The 24,662-nt window shown below is 43.7% G+C and overlaps 1 protein-coding gene across 13 annotated transcripts in view; it reads left to right on the top strand.

The window, feature by feature from the left end:
- Positions 1–24,662, top strand: part of ATP8A2 (ATPase phospholipid transporting 8A2) — a 595,211-nt gene that overhangs the window by 106,798 nt on the left and 463,751 nt on the right. For all 13 annotated transcript variants that reach the window (XM_053308077.1, XM_053308075.1, XM_053308074.1 and 10 more), the window contains one exon: positions 23,385–23,484. In XM_053308077.1, the coding sequence (XP_053164052.1) occupies positions 23,385–23,484 (100 nt within the window). The remainder of the gene's footprint in view (positions 1–23,384; positions 23,485–24,662) is intronic.

Genomic DNA, 24,662 nt, shown 5'->3' with positions numbered 1-24,662 from the left:
GTTTTTCGGCTTCATAAGCCTTCTTAGTTGGCAATAAATCCATACATGAAAGTAGTGTTCAACAACATGTCACACATCCTGGAGGATCCTTTGAATATTTTTTTTTTAAAAAGAGCAAGAGCTTCCCTATCTTTTGGATTACAGAAGGTGTAGCAAATAGATTGTTGTTGTTTTGTAATGGAAGTTCAAGGTTAGGAGCTCAAGTACATAAGAACAGCCCTGCTGGATCAGGCCCAAGGCTCATCTAGTCCAGCATCCTGTTTCGCACAGTGGCCCACCAGATGCGGTTGGAAGCCACAGGCAGGAGTTGAGGGCATGCCCTCTCTCCTGCCGTTACTCCCCTGCAACTGGTACTCAGAGGCATCCTGCCTTTGAGGCTGGAGGTGACCTGTAGTCCTTCGACTAGTAGCTGTTGCTAGACCTCTCCTCCATGAAGTTATCCAAACCCCTCTTAAAGCCATCCAGGTTGTTGGCTGTCACCACATCTTGTGGCAGAGAATTCCACAAGTTGATTATGCGTTGTGTGAAAAAGTACTTCCGTTTGTTGGTCCTAGATTTCCTGGAAATCAATTTCATAGGATGACCCCTGGTTCTAGTCTTATGAGAGAGGGAGAAGAATTTCTCTCTCTCCACTTTCTCCACACCATGCATGATTTTATAGACCTCTATCAGGTCTCCCCGCAGTCGTCTTTTTTCTAAGCTAAAAAGCCCCAGGTGTTGCAGTCTTGCCTCATAAGAAAGGTGCTCTAGGCCCCTGATCATCTTGGTTGCCCTCTTCTGCACCTTTCAACAATGTCCTTTTTTAGATGTGGTGACCAGACGTAGTGGGCCCTTTCAATCATTTGGAAAAATCCATTTCTCATTTCAGGTAACTTATCAAAAGCAACCCCAGTCAGAATATGTTTATCATATAAAATAATAACCAGAGGGAGGTCACAGTTGCATTCTACTCTGCACACTTCTCCATGAGTTCTCTCTCTTATAGCATTAAAGGGCTCCTGGCTCTATAATGCCTAAGAAGACTGTGAGGTCATTCACACAATGAAACACTGTGTTCTACCTGGGTGTGTGCTCCCAGTTTTCAGTTGTGTGGAAGCAAGATAAGAGGAAAACCTGCATAGAAGTGATTGTATGGAAGCAAGGTAGGAGGAAAAACTACCCAAGAAGAGCATTTTAGCCTGAACCAGGCGCGGTTCATGAACGCGCCTCTGGGGGGGGGGGGGCGGCGGCGGCGGCGGCGGGTGGCTTCTTTAAGGTAAACAGAGCCGGTGCTCCGTGCTGCCCAGCAGGCCCCGTGGTAGGGAATCGCCTCCACCACTCACCTGGCCACTGGTGGGGGTTCACCTCTGCGGGAGCCAGGTGAGTGGCGAAGACGATTCCCCGCCGCGATTCCCCGGGCTGCTGGGCGGCACAGAGCACCGGCTCCATTTACCTTAAAAAAGCCACCCGCCACCCCCCCCCCCCCCCCGAGGCACGTTCACGAACTGCGCCTGGCCTGAACAGAATGTGTGTACATTGGATTAAAATAAAAAATCAATATTGTAATCCTTTTTGTACCCTTGGCTTTTTGTCTTCTCTTTGGTGGGTTTTGTGTGTACCAGTATGCTGTTCACCTAAGGAGAGGATGATGTTTTCCTTCTATGCTTATTATATATTCTGGCAAACTTATTAATATTAATAATTATTAACATAAACAATAATAATTTATTAATAAAACAGAAACTATACCTTGCTACAAGCTATGTTGCTCTGATGCCAAAGGATTCTCTTAGGGGGAGATGAGGTTTTGCAATAGAAGAGGGCATCTTAACACTCAAGGTGCAGAGCCCTACAGTACCTCTCATGACCCTATCTTGTAAGCTACTTTGACAGCCAGTCAGTACTCAGTAACACTTAGCGTTTGTATAGTGCCATTTGAATGTGCAAAACACTTCTGTTTACTATCTTGATATAGACCGAATCGCCACCCTGTGAGGTAAGCATCAGGCAGGCAGTGGGCTTGGTGGTGGCCCAGGGACAGGCTGCACCTGCCTTCACTCCCCCCTCCACTGCTGCATGTCTTTACACCCCACTCTGCCAAATCAGGAGCTGTGGCCAACCCTAGGTGGTGAGGGCCGCATGGCCCACCAGTCCTTCCCAGCCAACTGGTATTTCCTCCTCTGGCTGGGTGTTCTTTCTCTTTCTCTCATTCCGAGTGAGGGAGAGAAAGAAACCGCCCAGCCAGCGAATGAAGTGCTGGCTGGCTGGAAAGCCTCCGTCTTTCCAAGTCATGAGTGCTTCATTCGCCGGCTGGGTACTTCCTTCTTCTCCCTCACTTGGAATAAGAGAGAGGAAGAATACCCAGCCAGCAAACAAACTGCTCGCCAGCTGGGAATGGGTGAGAGGCTGTTGTTGCAGTGAGGTGCAGAAGGGGGCAAAGGGGTGCCTTAGGGGAGAGGCAAGGGGGCACTGTGGCCGCCCCCTGGAACCCTGGTGGCCCAGGGACATTTGTCTCCCCTTGGCCAATGGTATCTCTGCTGCTGGTGAGCATTATTCTTCCCATATTGCAGCTGGGGAAATGAGTGGCTTGCCAAAGGCCACCAACTGAGTTCTCAGCAGAGGCAAGATTCAAACCAGGGAAGCTCAGTCTCTTAGCAACTACACCACACCAGCTGTTTGGGATGAGGTGCAATTTTGTCAGTGCCAAAGCAAAACCATGTTGTGGGGCATTGTGATCGTGTTGCCCAGAACGTCCCACAGTAATGTGGATATGCCATGTCACACAACACCTTCTTGTGCAAGTACAAAAATGTTTGAATTAGCACAATGCTAGTCCGGAACACAAGCTCCCAATGTAGCAGAGTAGTTAGCTCAACATCTGTGCTCTTAGGAACATAGGAAGCTGCCTTATACTGAGTGAGGCCATTGGTCCATCTAGCTCAGTATGTGCAACACTTCTCTGCATTCTGCTCACTGTCTCCAGGTGTCCCATAGTGATGTCTGAAGTTGTTGAACAGCATAAAATTGTGTACAAAGTGGACACCTTTGATTGCAGCCAACTGTCAGCATAGGAGGAGGTTAGGGTTGTTGCAAGCAGATGGTGCTACTGTGGATACATTGGCAGAAACAACACCATGAGGCTGTTCACACGATGGTAGAAAATCGGCCTAGCCTCTGCTAGCCTGGTTTTCTACCATTGTGAGAACCACCGGGCTTGGCTGCGAGCCTGGTGGTTCTTAAGCGGGTGACCTGCTTAAGTAGCCCGCTGCTTAAACCAGGTTTGCGGAGCGAGTGTTCCACAAACCCGGTTTTTGCAATTGTGAGTTGCTGTGGCGCGGCTTCGTGCCACAGCAACTCACGAATAGACCCCCGACCAGGAGGCTGAAAAGCAGCCTTCCGGCTCGGGGGACTCTCCAGCATGCTCGTGCAGGGCATGCAGGAGCTTCCGGGGGCCACGCAGCCCCCGATCCTCCCAGTCCCCACCGGCTCCGTAACGGAGCCAGCAGTCGTGTGGGCGGCTGGTTCGGCTTCCCAGAGCAGACTGTCTGCTCATGTGCGGGGAGAACGGGCTAAGCCCTCTCTCCCCGCTCACTCTCCCCAGGCGGCTCCCACTGATCGTGGGAACCGCCTCTGTGTGTGCCATCACAAGTCAGTATGCTTATAGACAAGGGCCGTGCATATGTTTTAGTTTTGAGGGAATGCAGCAAAATGCAGAGTTGGGTAAAAATGTAGCTTCCTGAAAAATCAGCTTTCATTATTTAAAACCAAGATTCTAGTCCTTATGGCTTCAAGGGTATGCTTGAAAGAATGGGGAAAATGCCTGTTGAAATCTCAGAACAAGGGGTGGCTGCAAAAAATTTCCAGTGGTTGGTTAACAGTGTTTTGGATGGCTTAAGTGTTCTTCTCCATGACTAGAAAACATGAATAAATTAAGCAAAACAGTAAGTATTGCAGAACAAGACAAAGGATGCCAATCTGCTGAATTGCATAATTGTAACTGAATTTCAGTTCAGCTGAAATGAAAATTATTGCATACTTTTGTAGGTTGCAGAACTCGGCTTTTCTTGGCACAGAATTTAGAATGATTGGATACAGATTTTAATAGTTTTAGCAAGGAGTGCACATTGGCTTATTTGTATAATTGGATTTTCAAGTTCTTTATTTTAAATTAGTGTTGAATGTCCATTTTTTAAAATGGCAAGTTATTTGATTATGATCTCTTATCTTGCTTTTGGAAAAAAATGTGTTTAATAAAGTTCATGTTAGAAAAGAGAAAAATGTGATAATACATAGAACATGCAATGATGATGATATGTGAAAAGACCATCCTGGGATTTTGAATTTATTGCTTGCTATTTGGGAAGGCAGTTTTATTCTATTTAGGTACTCACATGGCTTATAACAGTGGCTAGTGTTTTCAGTGTTAGAAAAATAAGGCAGCCCTAATGCAGCTTTTCTGTATTTCCTCCTTTTTACAAATGACAATTTGTCAGAAGATTAGTTTTTTAGTGGCATGCTTTTTACTGAAGAAAGGTCCTGTGGACTTTAGAGGGGAGATTTCCTTGTGCAGACTAAGAGGATTGTAAACTCATAAGGTTTGGCTGAGGACCAAATCAGCCCCAAAAGATCCAACATGCTTTCTTCTACAAGTGTCTTCTGAAATGCATTTCATTGACAATAGGTTTATACCATCTGGGAACAGAATAGAACAAGAGCAAGTGGACAGAGCAAATGGAAACAGAATGAGTGGATAGGAAGGGTTGGGCACATAAATAAATGCAAAAAGGTAACTGTGGAATCCAAGTGGCTATTTTGTTTGAATACATCTTCACATGGTAAGAGTTTCTGTTGCATCTGGGGAAGCTAGCTTTTTCTCTCAAGGCAGAAAGTTGCATTCAAATGTCAATACACAGAACGGACAAGATAAAATCACCTTAACAGAAAAATAATGTGAGAAGCAGACCACATTGGCTGACATGGTGAGGAAAATAATTCAGAGGAACCCCATTGAAATTAAAAGGACCAGTTCAGCACTGCCTAACTTCTTTAATTTCAGTAGGACCATTCTGAGTAATTTTCCTCATCATATCAGCCATTGTTTCTAAAGAATAACAATGATTCTGTAGAAGCCCATCCCAACCAATTTCTGCATAGCTATGAATGACAACCATTCATTAGGCTGCCTCAACATTCTCCACTTGCGACCAGGCAGATAGGCAAACAGAGATTTAGGATCACATCTTGCATTACAAGATCCCTTCCAAAAGGCAGTTCCATGTAGGAAGGAATGTGTATCGATATCTAGAACTGTCTTGTATAGTGATCATACATACGTGTACATATGCACCAAGCAAGCTGCCTCTTTGAAGAACTGTGTGACAGGAGCAACCTGTTTTCCTTATCCAGATATTGTGACCTGCTCTGTTCTTGGATTTAGTTGGGCAAGGGGCAGTTGCTTCTAGGGATGGTTTGCTCTTTGTCCCACTGCTGAGGCAGTGTTGTTGTTGTTGTTGTTTAAGTGGTGTTGTTTTTTAAAAGTATTTTAATTGATTTTAAATGGTTTTAATTCTTTTTGAATAGTTTTTATATTGTTTTTAGCATTATGTTTTCAATTGTGTTTTTATGTCTTTTAAAAAGTTGTTGTATACCACCCAGAGCCTCTGGATGGGGTGGCTTATAAATGAAATCAATCAATCAATCAATCAATCAATCAATCAAAGAGCCGTAACTATAACTGAGCATGGTTTGTTCTAACATGCATCTAGGCACCTTCTGTTCAGTGTCTGCAAATTTGTGCTGTGTGAAATAAAGCTTTTTTGCGTAGTTGGGCATGTGAGATTTAGTAGCAGCTATGATTGTTTCTTAAAAAGGAAGAAGCGAGAAAAAGCAGACAAATAAAAAGAAATAGAAAATGAAGACACTGTATGTGCTAGGCTTTCACACAATTGTTATTTGGGTAGGAGATGTGCCCTACCCAAGTTTGGGAGCTGTACACACTCCTGCTTTTTTATTGTGTGCTTGTAAAAAGCAAGAACAGAGGACAGGGAAGTGATCATCTGCAAGTCTCCTGCTGGGTAGGAGCTGCTGGGCACAGCTGCTGAGCAGGACAGAGCCCTCCTACCCAGCAGGAACCTCACAGACAATCACTTCCCCTACCTCCTACCTTGCTTTTTATGGGCACACGATCATAAAATGGGAGCATGCACAGCTCCCAAACCTGGATAGGATGCTTGTCCTATCCTTTTGCTGGTCATGAGAACTAGCCTGTTTCTTTTCAACCTTTATAAGTTTATAAAAATAATATATTATGAGACTAATTATCTGCCTAGTCAAAGGCATTTGTTGACTCATAGGACACCTTCAGACCTAACGTGGAGCCACGGGTCCAATGGACCTGAAGTTCCACGCTCCTCCCCACCCACTCTCCTGTCCACATTTGGATGTTCAGGAGAACCTTCTCTCTGCAGTCAGCAAGACTGCATAGAGGCAGGGGATCTGGCTGTGTGGGCTTCCTCCTTGACAGAAAGACAGCCCACACAGCCAATCAGGCTGGAGTGAGGGAGGAGCTTCCTATGTCAACTCCGGTTCCCTGGGGCCAAAACTGTTGTGCCAGCATCCAGATGTAATGCTGGCACCACAGAAATTGAGTTTGCAGTGCCAAAACTCTACTCTGAACCAAAGGTTCAGATTGGAGTTTGGAGAGTCCCTTTCCTCTGCAAACTCCATTTTCCTGAATTTGGATGTGTGGGTGAGGAAACTGGAGGTGAAGGGACCTCCGGTTCCCTGTTATGTCTGAATTCAGCCATACTGAACTCTGCTTAAACAATGGCTGACCTCCAGAGCAGGCTACTAGTAGCATGCCCAGAAGATGTGCCTGCGTGATGGAGAGCTTCCTTAGTTAGAGTTTTCTTAGCTACTTACTTAGCTGTGATGTAGAGGTTTCTTAGCTGTTCTGGGGCTGCACAGCTTCAGGTGCACAGAGGGCTTGGGGGTTTGAACTGAGGTCTCTGTAGTCTTAGTCTAACACTCTAACCACTATGCCACACTGGCTTTCAAATGACAATGTGTCAGAAGTGGGATTTTTCTAATAAACTATTCGCCAGAAAAAGGGAGGAGAAGATACTCTCTCAGGGCCTCATAGGTCCCTATGAAGTCTTTTTGATGCTATCCTTGTACATTAAAAGTTCAAAGAAAATGCAAGGCAAGCATTACCCATGGATAGCAGCAACGAAGGCCAGTGCAGGAAAATAGCCTTAAAATGACATTTTTATTGCTTAGGTTTCTATTCCATTGCAAGATAAAACAATACTACTTAGTGCCTTGTATTAACAGACTTTAGGATTGATTTCCCCCAAAGTTGCTTTGCATGCTGTTCAAAGCAATTGCCATCCTTCATAAAGTACGTACTTGGAATAGGGAGCCAGCAGTTTTCAATCCACCCCTTTCTCTTTCTGCTCTTTATATGAAATATGAAGTTGTTTTGTCCTCATTGTTCTGCAAAGCTTGTTCTTTTTTTCTTCCATCAGTGCAGATCATGTAATCTTGCTCTTTTTTGTTTTGTTCTGTTTGGAATGGGGAGGGGGTAAGACATCATCAGGGATAAGGCTTTAGATTTGGAAACCTTTTCCATAGCAGTCAAAACAGGACTGAATAAATTTCATTGCTTGAGCACTAAACAGTAAAGGTTTCACTTCAGATGTCACCAGGAACCATGGTTGAGCCAGGCCCATGAGCCAGGCCCACAAATTTTGGCCATTGGTACTATCTTAGGGTAAGAATGCTCATGGTGACTTTTGGCAATGTCTATCCCCGCTAGAGATGGAAAATCAGTGACAGCATTTTTGCACTTACAGCTTCCTGTGTGATATTATCTCTACTCCTCCCGCCCCACAAACGATTAGGGTAAAATTGCGGTCATCTTTGCACAGAGGAAGGCGTCAGGGTCAGTCTTCTCTGTAACAGGTATGTCTAGATATTGTTGACCACAACTTTCACAATCCCCAGTCCAAAAGCCATTGCAGCTATGGATGATGGGTGTGGTAGTCAACAATGTTAGGGAATCCCTGTTATGGGAAATACTGGTCGGGGATAGAGTCAAAGTTAGGGTAACAATGAACAAACCATTGTACTCTCTCCATGGAGTAATCTTTGGAGGACGTTCGTGCCCATTTCCATCTCCATTCCTTGGACAACATTGATAAAACTTTTATAGTAGTTTTTGTGTCTTTCTAAAACTTTAAAAAGCATTTAAAACACCATTGCAAATTTGGCTGCTACAGGTCCGATGCTCAGGAGAATAGAAACATAACAACACACTGAAAGCTGAAAGTATTGCAATGCTATCATCTATTTTCCATCTCTAGGGGTGTAGTCCTTGTCAAAAATAGTAATGAGCATTCACACACACACACACACACACACACACACACACACACACACACTGGGACCAACCACCCCAGCTGGCTCGTGTACTAATCTTGGTTCTGTGCAATGTTCACAGATTACAGACCTGTGTACCCTACTCACCTTTGTGCACAAGGAAAGGAAGTTTTCTAGTTCTGTTGTGGGCAAATCATAATTTGCTGCAACATTTGAACCTAGCAAATCCTGGGTTGTTCTAACCAGACTTTCTGAACAAGGCATGTTTTGGCTCAATGAATTCCATTTTGTTCTAAAAAGGGAAAGGAAGTAAAAAAACCAACAACGTCTCCTTCCTCTTATTTGCAAAGGGAAGCATCCAAATCTTCACTCATGAATATTGCAGGGAACCAGGATTAAATCATGGTTCTGTGTGTGGTGTCTGAACCAGGCTGCAGACTGGCTGAGAGTCTTTTTGCTTATTACTCCGGACTGTACCACTTCAAGTGCATATATGTGTGGTATGATGATACTTTTGAAGATAAAATGCTTTATTAAGGAATTTTGACTGAGGAGGAGTAACGTGCTTGGGAGCCCATTCATCACAAACCATAGGGGCCCAGCCATGAATCTACAATTTAAACTTTACAAAACTGAATAAAGAAAATGAATCACATTTACTGGTTATATTCTACAATGCAGAATAGATAAATCACTTGGGTTTTTTAATCTGTACGTGAACTATCGAACAATAAGAAGTTGTTTCCACAAATAGGCATATACTCTTATCATGCTCAAAATGTAAATACTGCACTGATGACTCCTGCCTGAAAGCCTTTCATGTTTATATTGTTCTATTTTTGTGGCAGGGCGGTGGAGTCTTCACTTGTGGTGGTGTTATAGGCTGGAGCCAGGGTGGCAAGAACCACTTGTTTATTCTCTTCAAAAAAAGACACCGAGGTCATTCACACAATCAAAAACTGTGTTCTACCTAGATTTGGGAGCTGTGTGTGCTCCCAGTTTTTGGTTGTATGGAAGCAAGGTAAGAGGGAAACCTGGGTAGAAGTGATTGTGTGGAAGCAAGCTAGGAGGAAAACCTGGGTAGCCTTCCCTCCTACCTTGCTTCCAAAAAATCACTTCAACCCAGGGGCACATCTAGGGAATTTTTGTGCCTGGACCGCCCTTGCTGCGAGCCCCCCTGAAATCATCATTTGGGAGCGTCCTGCTGCGGTGAACCTACAGCTTGTGACTGTCTCTCTTAAATGCACAGGAGCACTTTGCAGTTAGCAACAGCTGTTGGGCCAAATGGACAAACCCAGTGGTCACTCTGGCCGCTGGCACCGAAGGCGGGGGTGAGGACTGCTTGGCTCACCCCCGGCAGCCACGCCTTGGCCGCACAGGGGCTGAAATAAAAAAAACCCTGTTGGTTTGGTGTGGCAGGTAGTTGTGGGGCATGTGTGGGGTGGCTGTGGGAGCCCCCCCCCGGCCATTTGGAGGCCCCAAATGGAGGCCCCCTGGACTTTGGAGGCCATGGACTGGGGCCCCAAGGTCCTGGGGTTAGAGCACCTCTGCTTCTACCCAGGTTTCCCTCCTACCTTGCTTCCACACAACCAAAAGTTGGGAGCAGACATAGCTCCCAAACCTGTGTGAATGATGTCACTAGCTGACATCCAAGGCCTGTTCGCAAAACTGAAAACTGGATAGGACAAATATCCTGCCCAGTTTTGGGAGAAACTGCATTAGTGCATTAAAATAAGAATCAGAATCAGTCACACTAAGAAGTCATGCCACTGAGCAGATGCTCAAAATTACACCATCATTTTCAGTCTCAGTCCTCTTGTGCTAGCAAGTTGCGCAACAAGAATAATGGATAGCTTTGCATCATTCCTTGGAAGACATAGGAACTGAGGAAGAGATTTTGCAGCAGGAAGTGCACCGCAGGTTGCGCAAGCTCACCCTGTTGCAGCGGCACAACATTCATCTGGAATGCAAGCTCCCGGAATGCATACTAGCTAGCCCAACATCTTTGCAGTAGTGAACATTAGTCTGAATGTCTGCCACTGAAAGACACACTATGTGCAGTACATGAGTGAATCATGGAGAAAGGTGACCAACCTGATGTACTCATTGACTACATGCAAGGAGATTTTTTTAAAAAATATAGAGGAGAGCATTTAAAGACATGGGGGCAGTTCACACAACTGAGAATTGAGTAGAAAAAGTGTGCATGCTCCCAATTTCTGGTTGTGTAGGAGCAAACTGCGCTGTCCTACTCAGCTTTCATACCCAGCATTTGACCAAGGTAGGAGGCAAAGCTGTCCCACCACCCAGCTCTTGTCTCCCATGCAATCACTTCTCCCCTCTCCTTCCTAGTTGTTTGCTCCTACACAACCAAAAACTGGGAGCACGCACTACTCCAGCCTGCTTTGCCATTGGGACCACTGGCTGCAAGGCAGTGCAAAGCAGACAGGAATAGTATTCAGGGCCTTGCTGGGAGACTCCACCAGGGGGTGTACCTCTGGCTTAACTCCACTACTCCAACCAACCAAGATATGTGATCATCTGCAGTGCCAACTTCAGGTTCCCTCCATCTCTTGAGCTGGAGGAACCTCAGGTTCTGCATTATGCAAAATAAGTTGTGCCATTGAGTCGATGTCGCCCACAGAGCCATGTGGTTTTCTTTGCTAGAATACAGGAGGGGTTTACCATTGCCATCTCCCGCATAGTATGAGGTGATGCCTTTCAGCATCTTCCTATATCACGGCTGCCAGATATAGGCGTTTCCCATAGTCTGGGAAAAATACCAGTGGTGATTTGAACCTTTTGCTCCCTAGGCAAGTGACTTCCCTGCTGTGCCATTAGGTGGCTAAGTGAATCCACATATTATGTCTGTAAGTCTTCAGTTGATGCTTCTGTCATCAAATGATGACTATGTCAACCAGACTCAACTTGAGCTCTGAACCTTACATATTAGGTAATGAGTCTTATAATGCAGGAGAACTTACTTCTAGGGAAACAATTGGGGTATTAGGGCTGGATTACATGGTGCCACATGCACATCAGTCTAAGTCACTCCAGATAGTGGCAGTTACTATATCGGGGTAGCCAACCGTAGGCTCTCCTGCTGTTATTGGACTGCAGCTCCCATCATCCCCAGCTGCAATGTATTGTGGCAGGGGATGATAGAAGCTGTAGTCCACCAATAGCTGGAGAGTCTCAGGTTGGCTTGTACACAAAATGATTTATTTCCTATTTATTTATTTATTTATTTATTTATTTATTTATTTATTTATTTGATTTCTATACTGCCCTTCCAAAAATGGTTCAGTTTAAAACACACAAAACAATAATGTAAACAATGGAACACATAAAACTAGAAAACATAATACAAATGAAATTCAGCACTATTAGTATCAATAAGGGCATAGAAAATATTTATTTCATTTTAAACTTAAATGTTTCTCAATATATGGTAACAGTAGCCACATGGAGATTCGATGTGGCCTCCATGTACCGATTGCAACTTGTACAACAATGTACCAATTGTGACTAAGAGACTGATCTGCAGATCAGGACTTAAGAACACAAGAACATCCCTGCTGGATCAGGCCCAAGGCCCATCTAGTCCAGCATTCTGTTTTTCATAGTGGCCCACCAGATGCCTCCGAGAAGCCCACAGGCAGGGGCTGAGGGCTTACCCCCTCTCCTGCCATTTCTCCCCTGCAACTCGTATTCAGTGGCATCTTGTCTCTGAGGCTGGAGATGGCCTATAGTCACCAGACTAGTAGCTTTTGATAGAGCTGTCCTCCATGACTTTGAAACTATTCTGAAGATCACCAGAAAGCAGGGTAAGGGAGCCTAGCCCACTTCTTGGTGATCGTCGGAACCACTGGGCTCGCAGGCGAGCCCAGTGGTACCAAGGCAGCTAGCCTGCCTAATTCCCCCTCCCTTTAAATGAGGTTAATGAAGCAAGTGCTCTGTTAACCTTGTTTTTCTGCTTGTGTGCCGCGTCGGTGCACAGCGACACACGAGTAGACTATGCCCCACGTGCTCAAGTGGGGCATCCTGGGACTTTTGGGAGCCAAGTGGCCCCTGATCCCCACAGCCCCCACTGGCTCCATGACAGAACCGGTAGTAATGTGAGTGGCCGATCCGGCCACCCAGGGTTCCGCGAGCGATCATCTGCGGGGAGAGCAGGCTAAGCCCGTTCTCCCTACAAACCACCTCGAGTGGCTTCACACTAATCCTGTGCAGTGCCTCGCTGACAAAGCCCCTTTTAAAGCCATCCTAGCAAGTGGCCATCACCACATCCTGTGGCAGCGCATAGATTAATTATGAGCTGTATGAAAGACTACTTCCTTTTGTCAGTCCTGAATTTCCCAACCTTCAGTTTCATGGGATGACCCCTGGTTCTAGTGTTGTGAGAGTTGGTGAAAAATTTCTCTCTGTCCACTCTTTCTTCTCCACTTTGAATCTTGCCTCTGCTGTGAACTCAGTTGGCCTTAGGTGAGCCATTCTAGTTGAGCATTTCCATCTGCAGTATGGAGAAAATTATACCCACTTACCTTACATGTTTGTTGTAAGAATAACATCAAGATGATACTTATGAAGCACTTTGCACACTCAGAAAGCACTACACAAATGCTAAGTATTATTATTTCTTGTTTACACAGTCAGACAGGTGTTATTGACTGGTTTGTTATATCCAGACATCGAGTCCTTCCTAAGGACCTGGGATGGCTGACTTTTATTGTCAATTGTAATAGATATCGTCGCAGAATATAGGCTGTTCCCAGTAAAGCTGCTTTTTGTAATTGGCTGATGGTGATTTATGTGGCCCCTATGGTGTTGAGGTGCTCTTCAAGGTCTTTTGGAACTGCACCCAGGGTTCCAATTACCACTGGGATTATTTGGGTCTTTTTCTGCCAGCGCCTTTCAATTTCAATTTGTAGATCTTTGTATTTGGTTATTTTTTCTATTTCTTTTCCTTCTATTCTGCTATCCCCTGGTATTGCTATGTCGATTATTTTGACTTGTTTTTCTTTCTTCTCGACTACAGTTATATCTGGTGTATTGTGTGGCAGATGTTTGTCTGTTTGTAGTCGGAAGTCCCATAATATTTTTACATCTTCATTTTCTGCAACGTTTTCATTTTTATGGTCCCACCAATTTTTGGCTACAGGTAGCTTGTATTTTTTGCAGATGTTCCAGTGTATCATCCCTGCTACCTTGTCATGCCTTTGTTTGTAGTCAGTCTGTGTGATCTTTTTACAACAGCTGATTAGGTGGTCTACTGTTTCATCTGCTTCTTTACAAACACGACACTTGCTGTTTGTTGTGGATTTTTCGACTTTTGCTCTTATTGCATTTGTTCTTAGTGCCTGTTCTTGCGCAGCCAGTATTAAACCCTCTGTTTCTTTCTTCAAGTTGCCATTCTTAAGCCATTGCCAGGTCTTGGTGATGTCTGATTTTCCACTTATATTGTGCAAATATTGACCATGCAGTGGCTTATTTCTCCATTTTTCTTCTCGGTTCTTGACTTGTTCTTTCTTGTAGGCCTGCTTTCTTTCATTGGTGTTGAATAGTTTCTCGTTCTTGACCATTTGAAGTGCATCTTCTTCACTGTCCTTGATATATTCTTCAAGGCCTCTTTTCTCCCCCTCTACTGTTTGATGGACTTGCAGCATTCCTCTTCCACCTGAGCTGCGAGGGAAGTAGAGCCTATCTACATCACTGCGGGGGTGCAGAGCATGATTGATGGTCATTATTTTCCTGGTCTTACGATCAAGCGTCTCTAGCTCTGCCTGGGTCCAGTCTATTATTCCTGCAGTGTATCTGATAACAGGTATAGCCCAGGTGTTTATGGCTTGTACGGTGTTCCCGCCATTGAGTTTGGACTTGAGGATTTTTCTAACTCTCCTGATGTATTCACTTCCCATTTTTATTTTAACTTCAGTGTTTGCAATGTGACCAGCCTAGAGAATGCCCAAGTATTTGTAATATTCTTTCTCTTCCAAGTTCTTGATGTTGCTTCCATTGGGCAGTTCTATTCCTTCTGTTTTTTAAATTTTTCCTCTGTTAATTATTAATGCAGCACACTTGTCTAGTCTAAACTCCATTGCTATATCACTACTGAATATACGGACAGTGTTTAGCAGTGATTCGATTTCTGAGTGGGACTTTGCATACAACTTCAGATCGTCCATGTACAGCAGATGGTTGATTTTACTGGATGTTTTAGATGTTTGGTATCCGAGGCCTGTTTTGTTTAGTATTTGTGAAAGTGGGGTCATGGCGATTACAAACAACAGAGGGGTTAGTGAGTCCCCTTGGAAAATGCCTCTTCTAATGCTAACCTGTCCAAGTGTCTCACCATTGATTGTTAACTGTGTACTCCACATGCACATTGCTTTTTTAAATAAATATCTGAATGTTTTTGCTGACACCAGTTGTTTCTAAACATTTTAGTATCCATGTGTGAGGCAATGAATCGAAGGCTTTCTTGTAGTCAATCCATGCAACACTTATATTTGTTTTTCTTCTCTTGCAGTTTTCTAAAATCATTTTGTCAATCAGCAGCTGGTCTTTTGTGCCTCTGGTGTTCGGGCAATTTCTTTTCTGTTCAACTGGAAGCTGTTTGTTAGTTAATAAGTGTTGCATCACTTCATCTGCAATTATTCCAGTTAATAATTTGAACATGGTTGGCAGGCAGGTTATAGGTCTATAATTACTTGGAACTGCACCTTTTGCTGGTCTTTCATGATGAGATGAGTTTTCCCAGTGGTTAGCCATTGTTCAATATCACCTCCTTGCAAAATGTGATTGAACTGTTTTGACAATTGTTTATGAAGGCTTGTTAGGTGTTTAAGCCAAAAGCCATGCAGTTCATCGTCGCCTGGCGCAGTCCAATTTTTAATTTTCTTTGCTCTTTCACTTATTAATTCAGGTGTTATTATTAGATCTTGCATTTGTTGGTTACATTTTTTTACCTCTTTCATCCAGCCTGCTTTTTTATTATAATCTATTGGATTGTCCCATAATTTTCCCCAGAATTGCAGTGTTTCTTCTTTATTTGGTGTTTCTACATTTCTTGCAGTTTCTCCTTCTATGCTTTGGTAGAAACGTCTCTGATTTGACTGGAATTGGAGATTCTGCCTGTGTTGTGTGATTCTGGCTTCATACCTGCTAATCTTCTTTGACACTGCAGTTATTTGCTGCTTTATTATTTCCAGGACTTCTCTAATTTTCCTTGAATCTAGGTGGTATTTTTGGATCAGATACTGTTTGGTGTTTTCATTCTTCAGCTTCTTGTCTTTCATATCTTTCAATTTACTAGCATCTGATCTAAGCCTGGAGATTTTATTTTCTAATCTAATCTCCATTTAGGTGATGTACTGCTTTCTTTTTTGACAGGTCCACTGATCTTATATCCGAGCTCTTGTATTGTTGTTGCTGCTGCACTGTACATTAGTTGGTTTGTTTTTTGCAAATTATTGGTTGTTATTTCTGCAAGTGCAGCATTGACATCTTTTAATGCCTGACGACCAATCCGGTATAGATTTATTAAAGTTACGTCTCACCATATTGTTGATGGGAGAGGCACTCTTTTTCTGGCTCCTCTGGTGAGACCTGTCCAGTATGGTTGGACCTCTGGCATAGCTCTCACATTATTATTATTATTATTATTATTATTATTATTATTATTATTATTATACCAGCCAAGTTTATGCAAAAATGATTCTTGAGTTGTTCAGGGAAGAAACTGTGTCCAGCCATCCAGCAAGATGTGTAGGAGGGTGTTCTCGTTGGCTGATATTCTCTGAAAATCTGTTCATACATTATTATGCCACTGGTCTGCAGTGTATCGGTCCTAGTAAATGTCTCTCTGCTGAAAGTATGTCAAAAATATTTTGATTTCTGCTCTCAATAATCTGCAATGATGAAAAAAGTGCTGCAACTTGCATACATTACAGATGATGTGGGGATAGTCTGAAGCTGGAGCCAATGGTGACCCTTGCAAATACATTGCAACTATTATTTAAACCGGAGATGTCAAACTGGATGTCAGCCCAGTCACCATGGTAATTTTATCTGACCATCTCTCGACATCTCTGTACCATGAATGATGGTTTCACAAGCCAGTCTTCTGCAACCAGGTGTCCCTCTCCAGGTTTCCCTCTCCTTTCCTGATATGCATAGACCTTGAGACCAACTTCTCATTTCCCAATGTGAGAAACACATACCAGGACACATGCATAGATTCTGCTATGGCCAGTGGGGCTTTGGCTCTGAGCTGCTTGGCTGAAGATAGGCAAAGGACTGCCTCATGCAGAAATTTCAGCCCTTTTGCAGACTTGCTATGCTTATCATTGTAATGTTGGCTTTGTCCAGAATTAAATATAGATTTATAATATGGAGGTGTGGAGGGCCACTGTGTGAAACAGGATGCTGGACTAGATAGGCTTTGGGCCTGATCCAGCAGAGCTGCTCTTATGTACTTAGATCAGAGATAAGGTGAGCCTTGTGTAGAACTTCAAGGCACCTTAATTACTAGGAAAACTACTTCCACTCAAAGGGGCATGTTAATGTCACCCTACTTAGCAGCACTCCTGCTTTGATGATATTTTTATAGTTGTGATTAAAAGTTATATTTCACATATGCCTATGGGAGGAACCAGGTATGATTCAAAGGCAGGGTTGCTCAACTTTGGCCCTCCTGCAGATATTAGCCTACAATTCCCATAATCCCTGGCTATTGGCCACTGTGACTGAGGATTATGGGAGTTGTAGTTCAAAAATAGCTGGGGGGCTTGTTGAGCAGGCCTGCTCCAAGGTATGGGTCAGGCTTAGGACAGAGCTATCAATGGAAGGCTTGCTGTCACAACTTCTTTACCTTTCACACCTGTTTTATCTTGTCAAGGCCTCTTTAATTGTGAAGGTGGAAGTGAGCGATAGTTACAGATGCCATTGCAATGTAGTTCTAAGAATCAAGATAAAAATTGGCTTATTTCTGGTAATTAAACCTTTGCCATTCTAAATGTATGGGTTAGGGTGAAGTATGTTAAGAAGGTTAGGCTGAGAAATAAGTGACTGGTCCAGAGTCACCCAGTGAGTTTCAAGGCTGAGTGGGGATTTGAACTTGGGTCTCTCCAGTCATAGTCCAGCATTCTAACCACTACACTATGCTGGCGCTCTATTTGTAAATGGACTCACCTGATTAAATAACCCAGTTGTCTGTTAGTAACTGGGTTAGTTGTGACAAAATTAAGACAAAATCTTAGATGTTTCCTCTATATTTGGAACTTGTGTTACTAAGTTAGCATCTAAACACTTACTTGCTAACTGTTGTATTAGCTATGGCAATCATTTTACTGTTAAAGCATTTTCTCACTGAATACACTCATTTCTTTGTTTTGTTTTGTTTTTCCATTGCTGTTCTCTTTTGTTCATATAAGATTAATCAGTCTCTGTAATATGTAACTTTTTGTTACAATGATCTTTTTCAATACGTCATTTCTATTTTGTTATTGACACTTTACAATAACTTGTAAAGTTATTAAATAAAGGCTACTTTCACACGATCACAAGGATCCTGGTTAGAAAGTTAATCAGAATTAGCCAGCCCAGCACAACTGATTGTGTGAATGCAAAATTTCAGGGCAGTCCTGATGAAAACACTCCAATTCACTAGCATTTAACCAGAATAGGTAACTGGTGTAAACTGGATATCTGTCTTGGTTAAATGCTGGTTAACTGGGACATTTGGATTGCCCTAATATTTGGTGTTCACAAATTTGATGTTCACAATCAGCTCCACTGCACTCACAAATCCTGATTAACATTTTAACCAGGATCCTTGTGATTGTGTGAACACAGCCTTAAAAAATGAAACTGATGGGCAGGACTTCTGACTGAGAAAGTGCTGGGTTATTTGAGACTAGAAATAGGGTGCACATTCTGAATATAAAAAGAGGGGAGCTTTTAGAGGTCTGTAGTGCATGCATTCATCAGAAGAAGCTGATTATAGAAAGATTTAAACTATTGGTCATAAGGACCATTTGCCTTTGATACTGGCAACCCTGTGCTCAGCTTTTTCCTTTGATGGCTGTTGCTACTGTTTTGTTAACTGAGCCTCTACATTGCCATGATTCAGCTAACTAGATTGCATTGTGTGGCACTGCCGACATATGCACTGAGAAGAAGAATGTCACATTATTCAGTGTATAGCCTCAGAATCACTTTGTTGATATCCAGAACAGTATCCATATACAGTGCACAGTCACAACGAATGGGATGTCTCATTGGAGATTCAGTGGTATAATGGCAATGGAGCTAGGCTGAATTTACGTACAGCGAGGGTATCTAATGAGCATGAGGGAGGATAGCAAGTGGGGAAAAATACCTTAAATGTGACATTCAGGTTCTAATCATGCCATATCAGTCCTAACAGACTGCACACAAGACACAGCTATATTCATTAATTAGTGGCTCATCATAGTGAATTTTGTTTGTGTGCCTCCCTGTATTCCAGTATGCTGACACCATATGTCAACCTAAGAATACACCCACCTGTTTGTTATTTATAGATGATACAGCAACATTGCTGGTGCTTTCTTGCAAAAGCGGGGGGGTGGGGCAGAGAGAAAAGTATCTCAATCCAGCATGGGGCTTCCTCCTTTCAAGGGCTTCCATGTTCCCTTCAGTGGAGGAAATGGTCTTCTTAGTCTTAGTCTTTATTTCGGTCTTTGACCAGCATAACAATTACAAAACAAACAAAAAACAATTAAGACAATCTACTCCTGGAAGATAATAAGGGATCTCTATAAAATTACCTAAAACATAATATAGTGAGTAGAAGAAGCTAAAAGTTAAGACTCTGAGCATAAAACTATATATAAAAATTAATCAACACTGGTATTGGAATGACACTGAGTATAAAGGTGGCAAGGCAGCAAAACTATGTGCCTAATACAGAGTGATGTTAAATCTCATACCATATTATATGATATACTATGTACGGCAACAGCATATCTGACAAGTGGATGCAATGTGCATACGGGCACTAATTACACTCCCAATGAATTTTGCTAGCTACAGGTTGAGTATCGCTTATTCGGACTGCTTGGGACCAGCAGTGTTCCGGATTTTGGACTTTCCCCGATTTTGGAATCGTCCATATAAAGTACGCTGAGGTGGAACTCTCGCGAGAGTGCGCAAGAGTTCCAGCGCCAAAAAACAATGGTGGCGAGGAGGCGGCGGCGGCGAGGCGGTGGGCAAGCGGAGGAGACTAGCAAAGGAGGGGTGGCAGGAAGGAGGTGGGCGAGCGGAGAAGTCTAGCGGAGGAGGCGCTGGTGGAGGCGGCGGCGGCAGTGGGTGGGTGAGCAGCAGCGGAACGGCCTGGCCCAGCCCTGAGGGAGGTGGTGTGACTACATTTTTAAAGTGGTTTTTTTGTTTGTTTGTTTTACGGATTTTGGAGCATTCTGGATTTTGGATGTCCAGATAAGGGATACTCGACCTGTATAAGACAAAACTTGGCCACATTATACGATCTAAGGAAAGGAGGAAACGGTGCATTCTCTGCACACAAGTTAAGGATGTAGAGCTGAGCCTCAGCTGAAGCAAATTGGAAAGGCTGGTTGTAAAGGGAGGAGCTGCAGCTCTGTGGAAAAGCACCCGCATTACATGCAAGTTAGCATTACCCCTGCTAACCTGGCAAAGAGGCACCTTTTAACGTGGTGATTCTCTTTATTTAGCAGGGGGAGAGTAATTGGCCCTATCCACCCCCAGCACAGTACCTCCAGTGACTGTTGCTGGTGTCTATCTTAGGTTTCTTTTTAGATTGCGAGCCCTTTGGGGACAGGGTTCCATCTTATTTGTTTATTATTTCATTGTGTAAACCGCCCTGAATGGAAGGGCGGTATAGAAATCGAATGAATGAATGAATGAATGAATGAATGAATAATAAAGGTGCCAAGTTCAATCCCTGCCTGGGATATGGCTGGGGGAGACCTCATGTTTGAAACCCTGGAGAGCCAGTCATTGTAGATCAGGGCTGCAAGATTTTGGTCCTCCAGCTGCCGTTGAATTTCAGCTCCCATCATCCTCAACTTCAATGGCCAGTTGTCAGGGATGATGGGAGTTGTAGTTTACCTGCAGGAGGGGCAAAGCTGTGCAGCCCTCTTGTAGATAGTGCTGAACTAGATGGACCAATTGTCTGACTTAGTAAAAGGCAGCTTTTCATGGGCATTAGAATACACACAGAGCTCTGGATTAGTCAGAATGGCTAAACTGTTGGAGTGCGGAATTCTGTTGTAACATTGATTCTAGTGAAATGTAATAAATGTGTGAGAGTGTTTGCAGGATTGGAATGATAAAAGTTTATATCTGTTCATGTTGCAATGGGACATAGGAAGCTGCCAATAGCCAGACTATTGGTCTATCTAGCTCAGTATTGTCTACACAGACTGGCAGTGGCTTCTCCAAGGTTTCAGACAGGAATCTCTCTTAGCCCTATCCTGGAGAAGCCAGGGAGGGAACTTGAAACCTTCTACTCTTCGCAAAGTGGCTCCATCCCCTAGGGGGAATATCTTACAGTGCTCATATGTGGTCTCCCATTCAAATGCAACCAGGGCAGACCCTGCTTAGCTAAGGGGACAAGTCATGCTTGCTACCAGAAGACCAGCTCTCCTCTCTGATAATGATCCATGTACTCCAGAATAGTTTCCATCCATTTCTGTGGGACTGTTGTAGGAGAAGCTTGAATAGCTCACCCAGTGAGCGCAGTTAATAAAAGAACATTGGGCATTGTTGTTTCACGATAATATCAGCAATAACAAAGAGCCACTGCAAACACAGAAAGCAACAGGGACATGAAACGTTAAGCCTTACTGTTGGTAAGCATAAGGAGGCTCCTTGACTGGCTGGTCTGGTATAAATACTAGAAGCCTGGCATTTTGAAGTTGCCTGATTAACAAAGTGATTATTTTTGCTTGGTGCATGGAAGCTCCAGATTCTCCATCACCACCACTTCTAGGTTCCCCAGAATCAACTTGCAGAGCCAAATCACATAAACGAGCTCTCTGTGTTTGTTAGTGTGCAGAACCATCCACAAGGGTTTGTGGGCTCAAGGCAATGGGTGTGTGTGTACGGAGGTGGACACAAGTGGGGCTGGTGGGCATGAGCAGGGCTGGCAGGGGGAAATGGCCAGAACTGCATCTCTCTTACTCCCCTGCTGTATCTGTGTCTTCCCCCCCCCCCCCCCCGCCACAATTGTCTCTTTGCCTTACATGGAGGCAAAAATTGGAGATTAGATAGGCAGGCCAGGTTTGGGAGGAGAGCTGATCTTGTGGTAGAAAGCATGAATTGTCCCCTTTGCTAAGCAGGGTCCACTCTAACCCTAACCCTGGTTTGCATTTAATGGAAGATGTGTGAGCTGTCTAAGATATTCCCCTTAGGGGATAGGGCCACTGTGGGAAGAGCACCTGCATGCTTGCCTACAGAAGTTCCCTTCCTGGCATCTCCAGATAGGGCTGAGAGAGACTCCTGCCTGAAACCTCGGAGAAGCCGCTGCCAGTCCGTGTAGACAATACTGAACTAGATGGACCAATGGTCTGACTCAGCATAAGGCAGCTTCCTTTGTTCCTATGTTATCTTCTTCTTTATATATATTTCTCTAAGGTGTACCCATCGCTAATCCCATGTGTGGCAGCTCCCGTGAGAGTTCGTGAGCAGCTGCCAATTAGTGACCGGGATGGGAGGAAAGAAACTGCTGGCCAGGAGTAGTTTTCTGGGCAGCAGCCAGGAAAAATGGCGGCTAGGCCGCCCGGCCACCGGCCTCTGGGTGAGGAGGAGAAGTGGTGGCCAGGCTGCCTGGCTGCCAAGGGAGAACAAACTGGGGCTGGGGGAGGAGAACAAAATGGGGCTGCAGTGGTGGTGGGGAGCGGGATCAAAATGAAGATGGTGGGGAGAGACAGGGAGAACTAGGGGCGCAGATGCTCTGTGCCAGGTCCGCTAGTTTTCTTTATTACTTGAGACTTATTCTAGGATAGTTGTGCTTTTTGTTGAAAGGTGCATTCTGAAAATGACATTGGAGTGCTGCTTGTTTTTCATCATCATTGTGTCCCTACGACCAGGATCATTTATTGTGTATTCTGCATGACAAGTCCTGTAACATGTGGGTGCACTTACGGTATTAGATCTCATAATCACACCTGGTTTTTCACGCTGTCACTAGCAGCTGCCAATGAATCAGAGGAGGCAAGGGGGCACTCCTGATAAAGCCATTTTACAGGGAGTGTTCCCATATATTATGGGAGAGAAGTGGAGAATTTGACATGGGATTTAGCTTGTCCAGGCATCTCCATGGTGTGCACAATGTGCAACTGAGGTAATAAAGGTTGTGCGTCATAGAGAAACTGTCCAGGGTGCTGAAGTTCACTTGTAAATGTGGAATAGACTTTTGTAGTCTTCTGACTGCATTACCAGATTATAATTGTTAGTTCTGATACTCAGGATTCCAGAGGATATGGGGGCTTGCAATGTTTAATAAGTGCTACCTTGAGAGTGAGGACTACCTTGTTGCTGGCTGCAGGATATCCAGACAGGACAGAGAATGTGGAGGTATAGGGAAGTGGGGAGCTAGGAAAGGAAGTCTGGAACATAGAGTGGTACGGAAAGTTGAGATGATGGAGAGGACACCAGAAACTGGCTGACATCCAGACTAAATTACTCCTGAGTAGTCCTATTAAAATTAAGTAGCCATTTATAGTAACTCCTGAGTAGTAATTATTGAGAAACTTACTCTGAATATCAGTCAGATAGTTTAAGATAGGAAGGAAAACTGGGAGAATATTCAGAGAGGGAAGGGATAAGAGCTGCAGAATTAAAGAAGGTGAGAGTTAGTATGTTGATCTGAAATAGCTAACCAATTCTTCTTTAAACCAGATCTCTGGTTTAATTTTAATGTTTAACTTCTTTGTAAAAACCCCGCCCCCACCCACTAAATTTCCCAATACCAAAGTCTTTGTTTTGTTTCTGAAAATATGCAGCACAGCCAAGTATGGTGTGGTGACATTTCTACCTCGATTCTTGTATGAGCAGATCAGAAAAGCTGCTAATGCTTTCTTCCTCTTCATTGCCTTACTGCAGGTATGTCACTTTCTGTTTAACTAAATGTTCCAGCCAGTCACTGTATTTAATATAATTACAAGGGAATGGTCTGGGTGTACCTAGTCATATTGTAGTGATGAAGCCATGGAGGTGTGGACCTTATCATTGCATGCTCACTGAGCATGCTCCAGAGATTCAGCAAGGATTCTGTGTCTGTGTTTGCTGCCTTAGCCAAGGCCTAGAGAGATTACTAGTAAACTGAATTTAACATATGGAGTCTGACGACTGGTGATGAATGGCTAATGCAAATCAAACCATCTTTATTACAGTCCAAGATCAGCATAAGATAGATATATTGAACAGCTTTCAGCCTATTCAATAGAGCCAGAGCTGGGATGGGACTAACAGAAATGGTAACACAGAGAGTCCTTCCAGACTGCAATTTATTTTATTTATTTATTGTTAAATTTATATACCGCCTTTCATTAAAACAATCACAAGGCGGTTCACATAGAAAAATTAAAACAAGACTATAAAAAAATACACAAATAAAATATTATGCTAAAATATAAAAACAGATCTAATTTTTTTTTAAAAAAAACATACATAAAAACAACCATACAATATACAAAGAAGCAGCAATGGAGACAATTACATAAAAGCCTGAGTAAGTAAAGCCAAGTCTTCACATGTTTTCTAAAAGCCATGATGGAGACCGAGGAGTGAATAGCCACTGGGAGAGCATTCCAAAGTCTGGGGGCAGCAATAGAGAAGGCCCTGTCCCGCATGCACAACATCCGAGCTTCCTTCATTGTTGGCACCCGGAGAAGAGCCCCCTCAGATGACCTCATCAAGCGGGCAGCAACCCTTGGAACCAGGCGGTCCCTCAGATATCCCAGGCCCAAACTGTTAAGGGCAATAAACTGTGTGATGTAAGAAACTTCCATGCAAGTTCCAAATGTGAATTTAATCACCCTCCACATATTCCTCCAGGTTTCCATCTTCTTTCTTAGCACAAATCCACCCTCTGTTCAGACACAGAGCAGGGTACGACGGTGTGGTTTTTGCAGTGCCAACTGCTGGCCAGCTCTTGCTTTTTGAGAATATCTGATTACTACTATATTGGGCAGCAGCGATATAGGAAGATGCTGAAAGGCATCATTTCAGACTGCATGGGAGATGGCAATGGTAAACCCCTCCTGTATTCTACCAAAGAA

The sequence above is a fragment of the Hemicordylus capensis genome, chromosome 3 (genome assembly GCF_027244095.1).
Source record: "Hemicordylus capensis ecotype Gifberg chromosome 3, rHemCap1.1.pri, whole genome shotgun sequence".
Classification (NCBI taxonomy): Eukaryota; Metazoa; Chordata; class Lepidosauria; order Squamata; family Cordylidae; genus Hemicordylus; species Hemicordylus capensis.
This window is presented reverse-complemented; position numbering and strand designations above follow the sequence as displayed.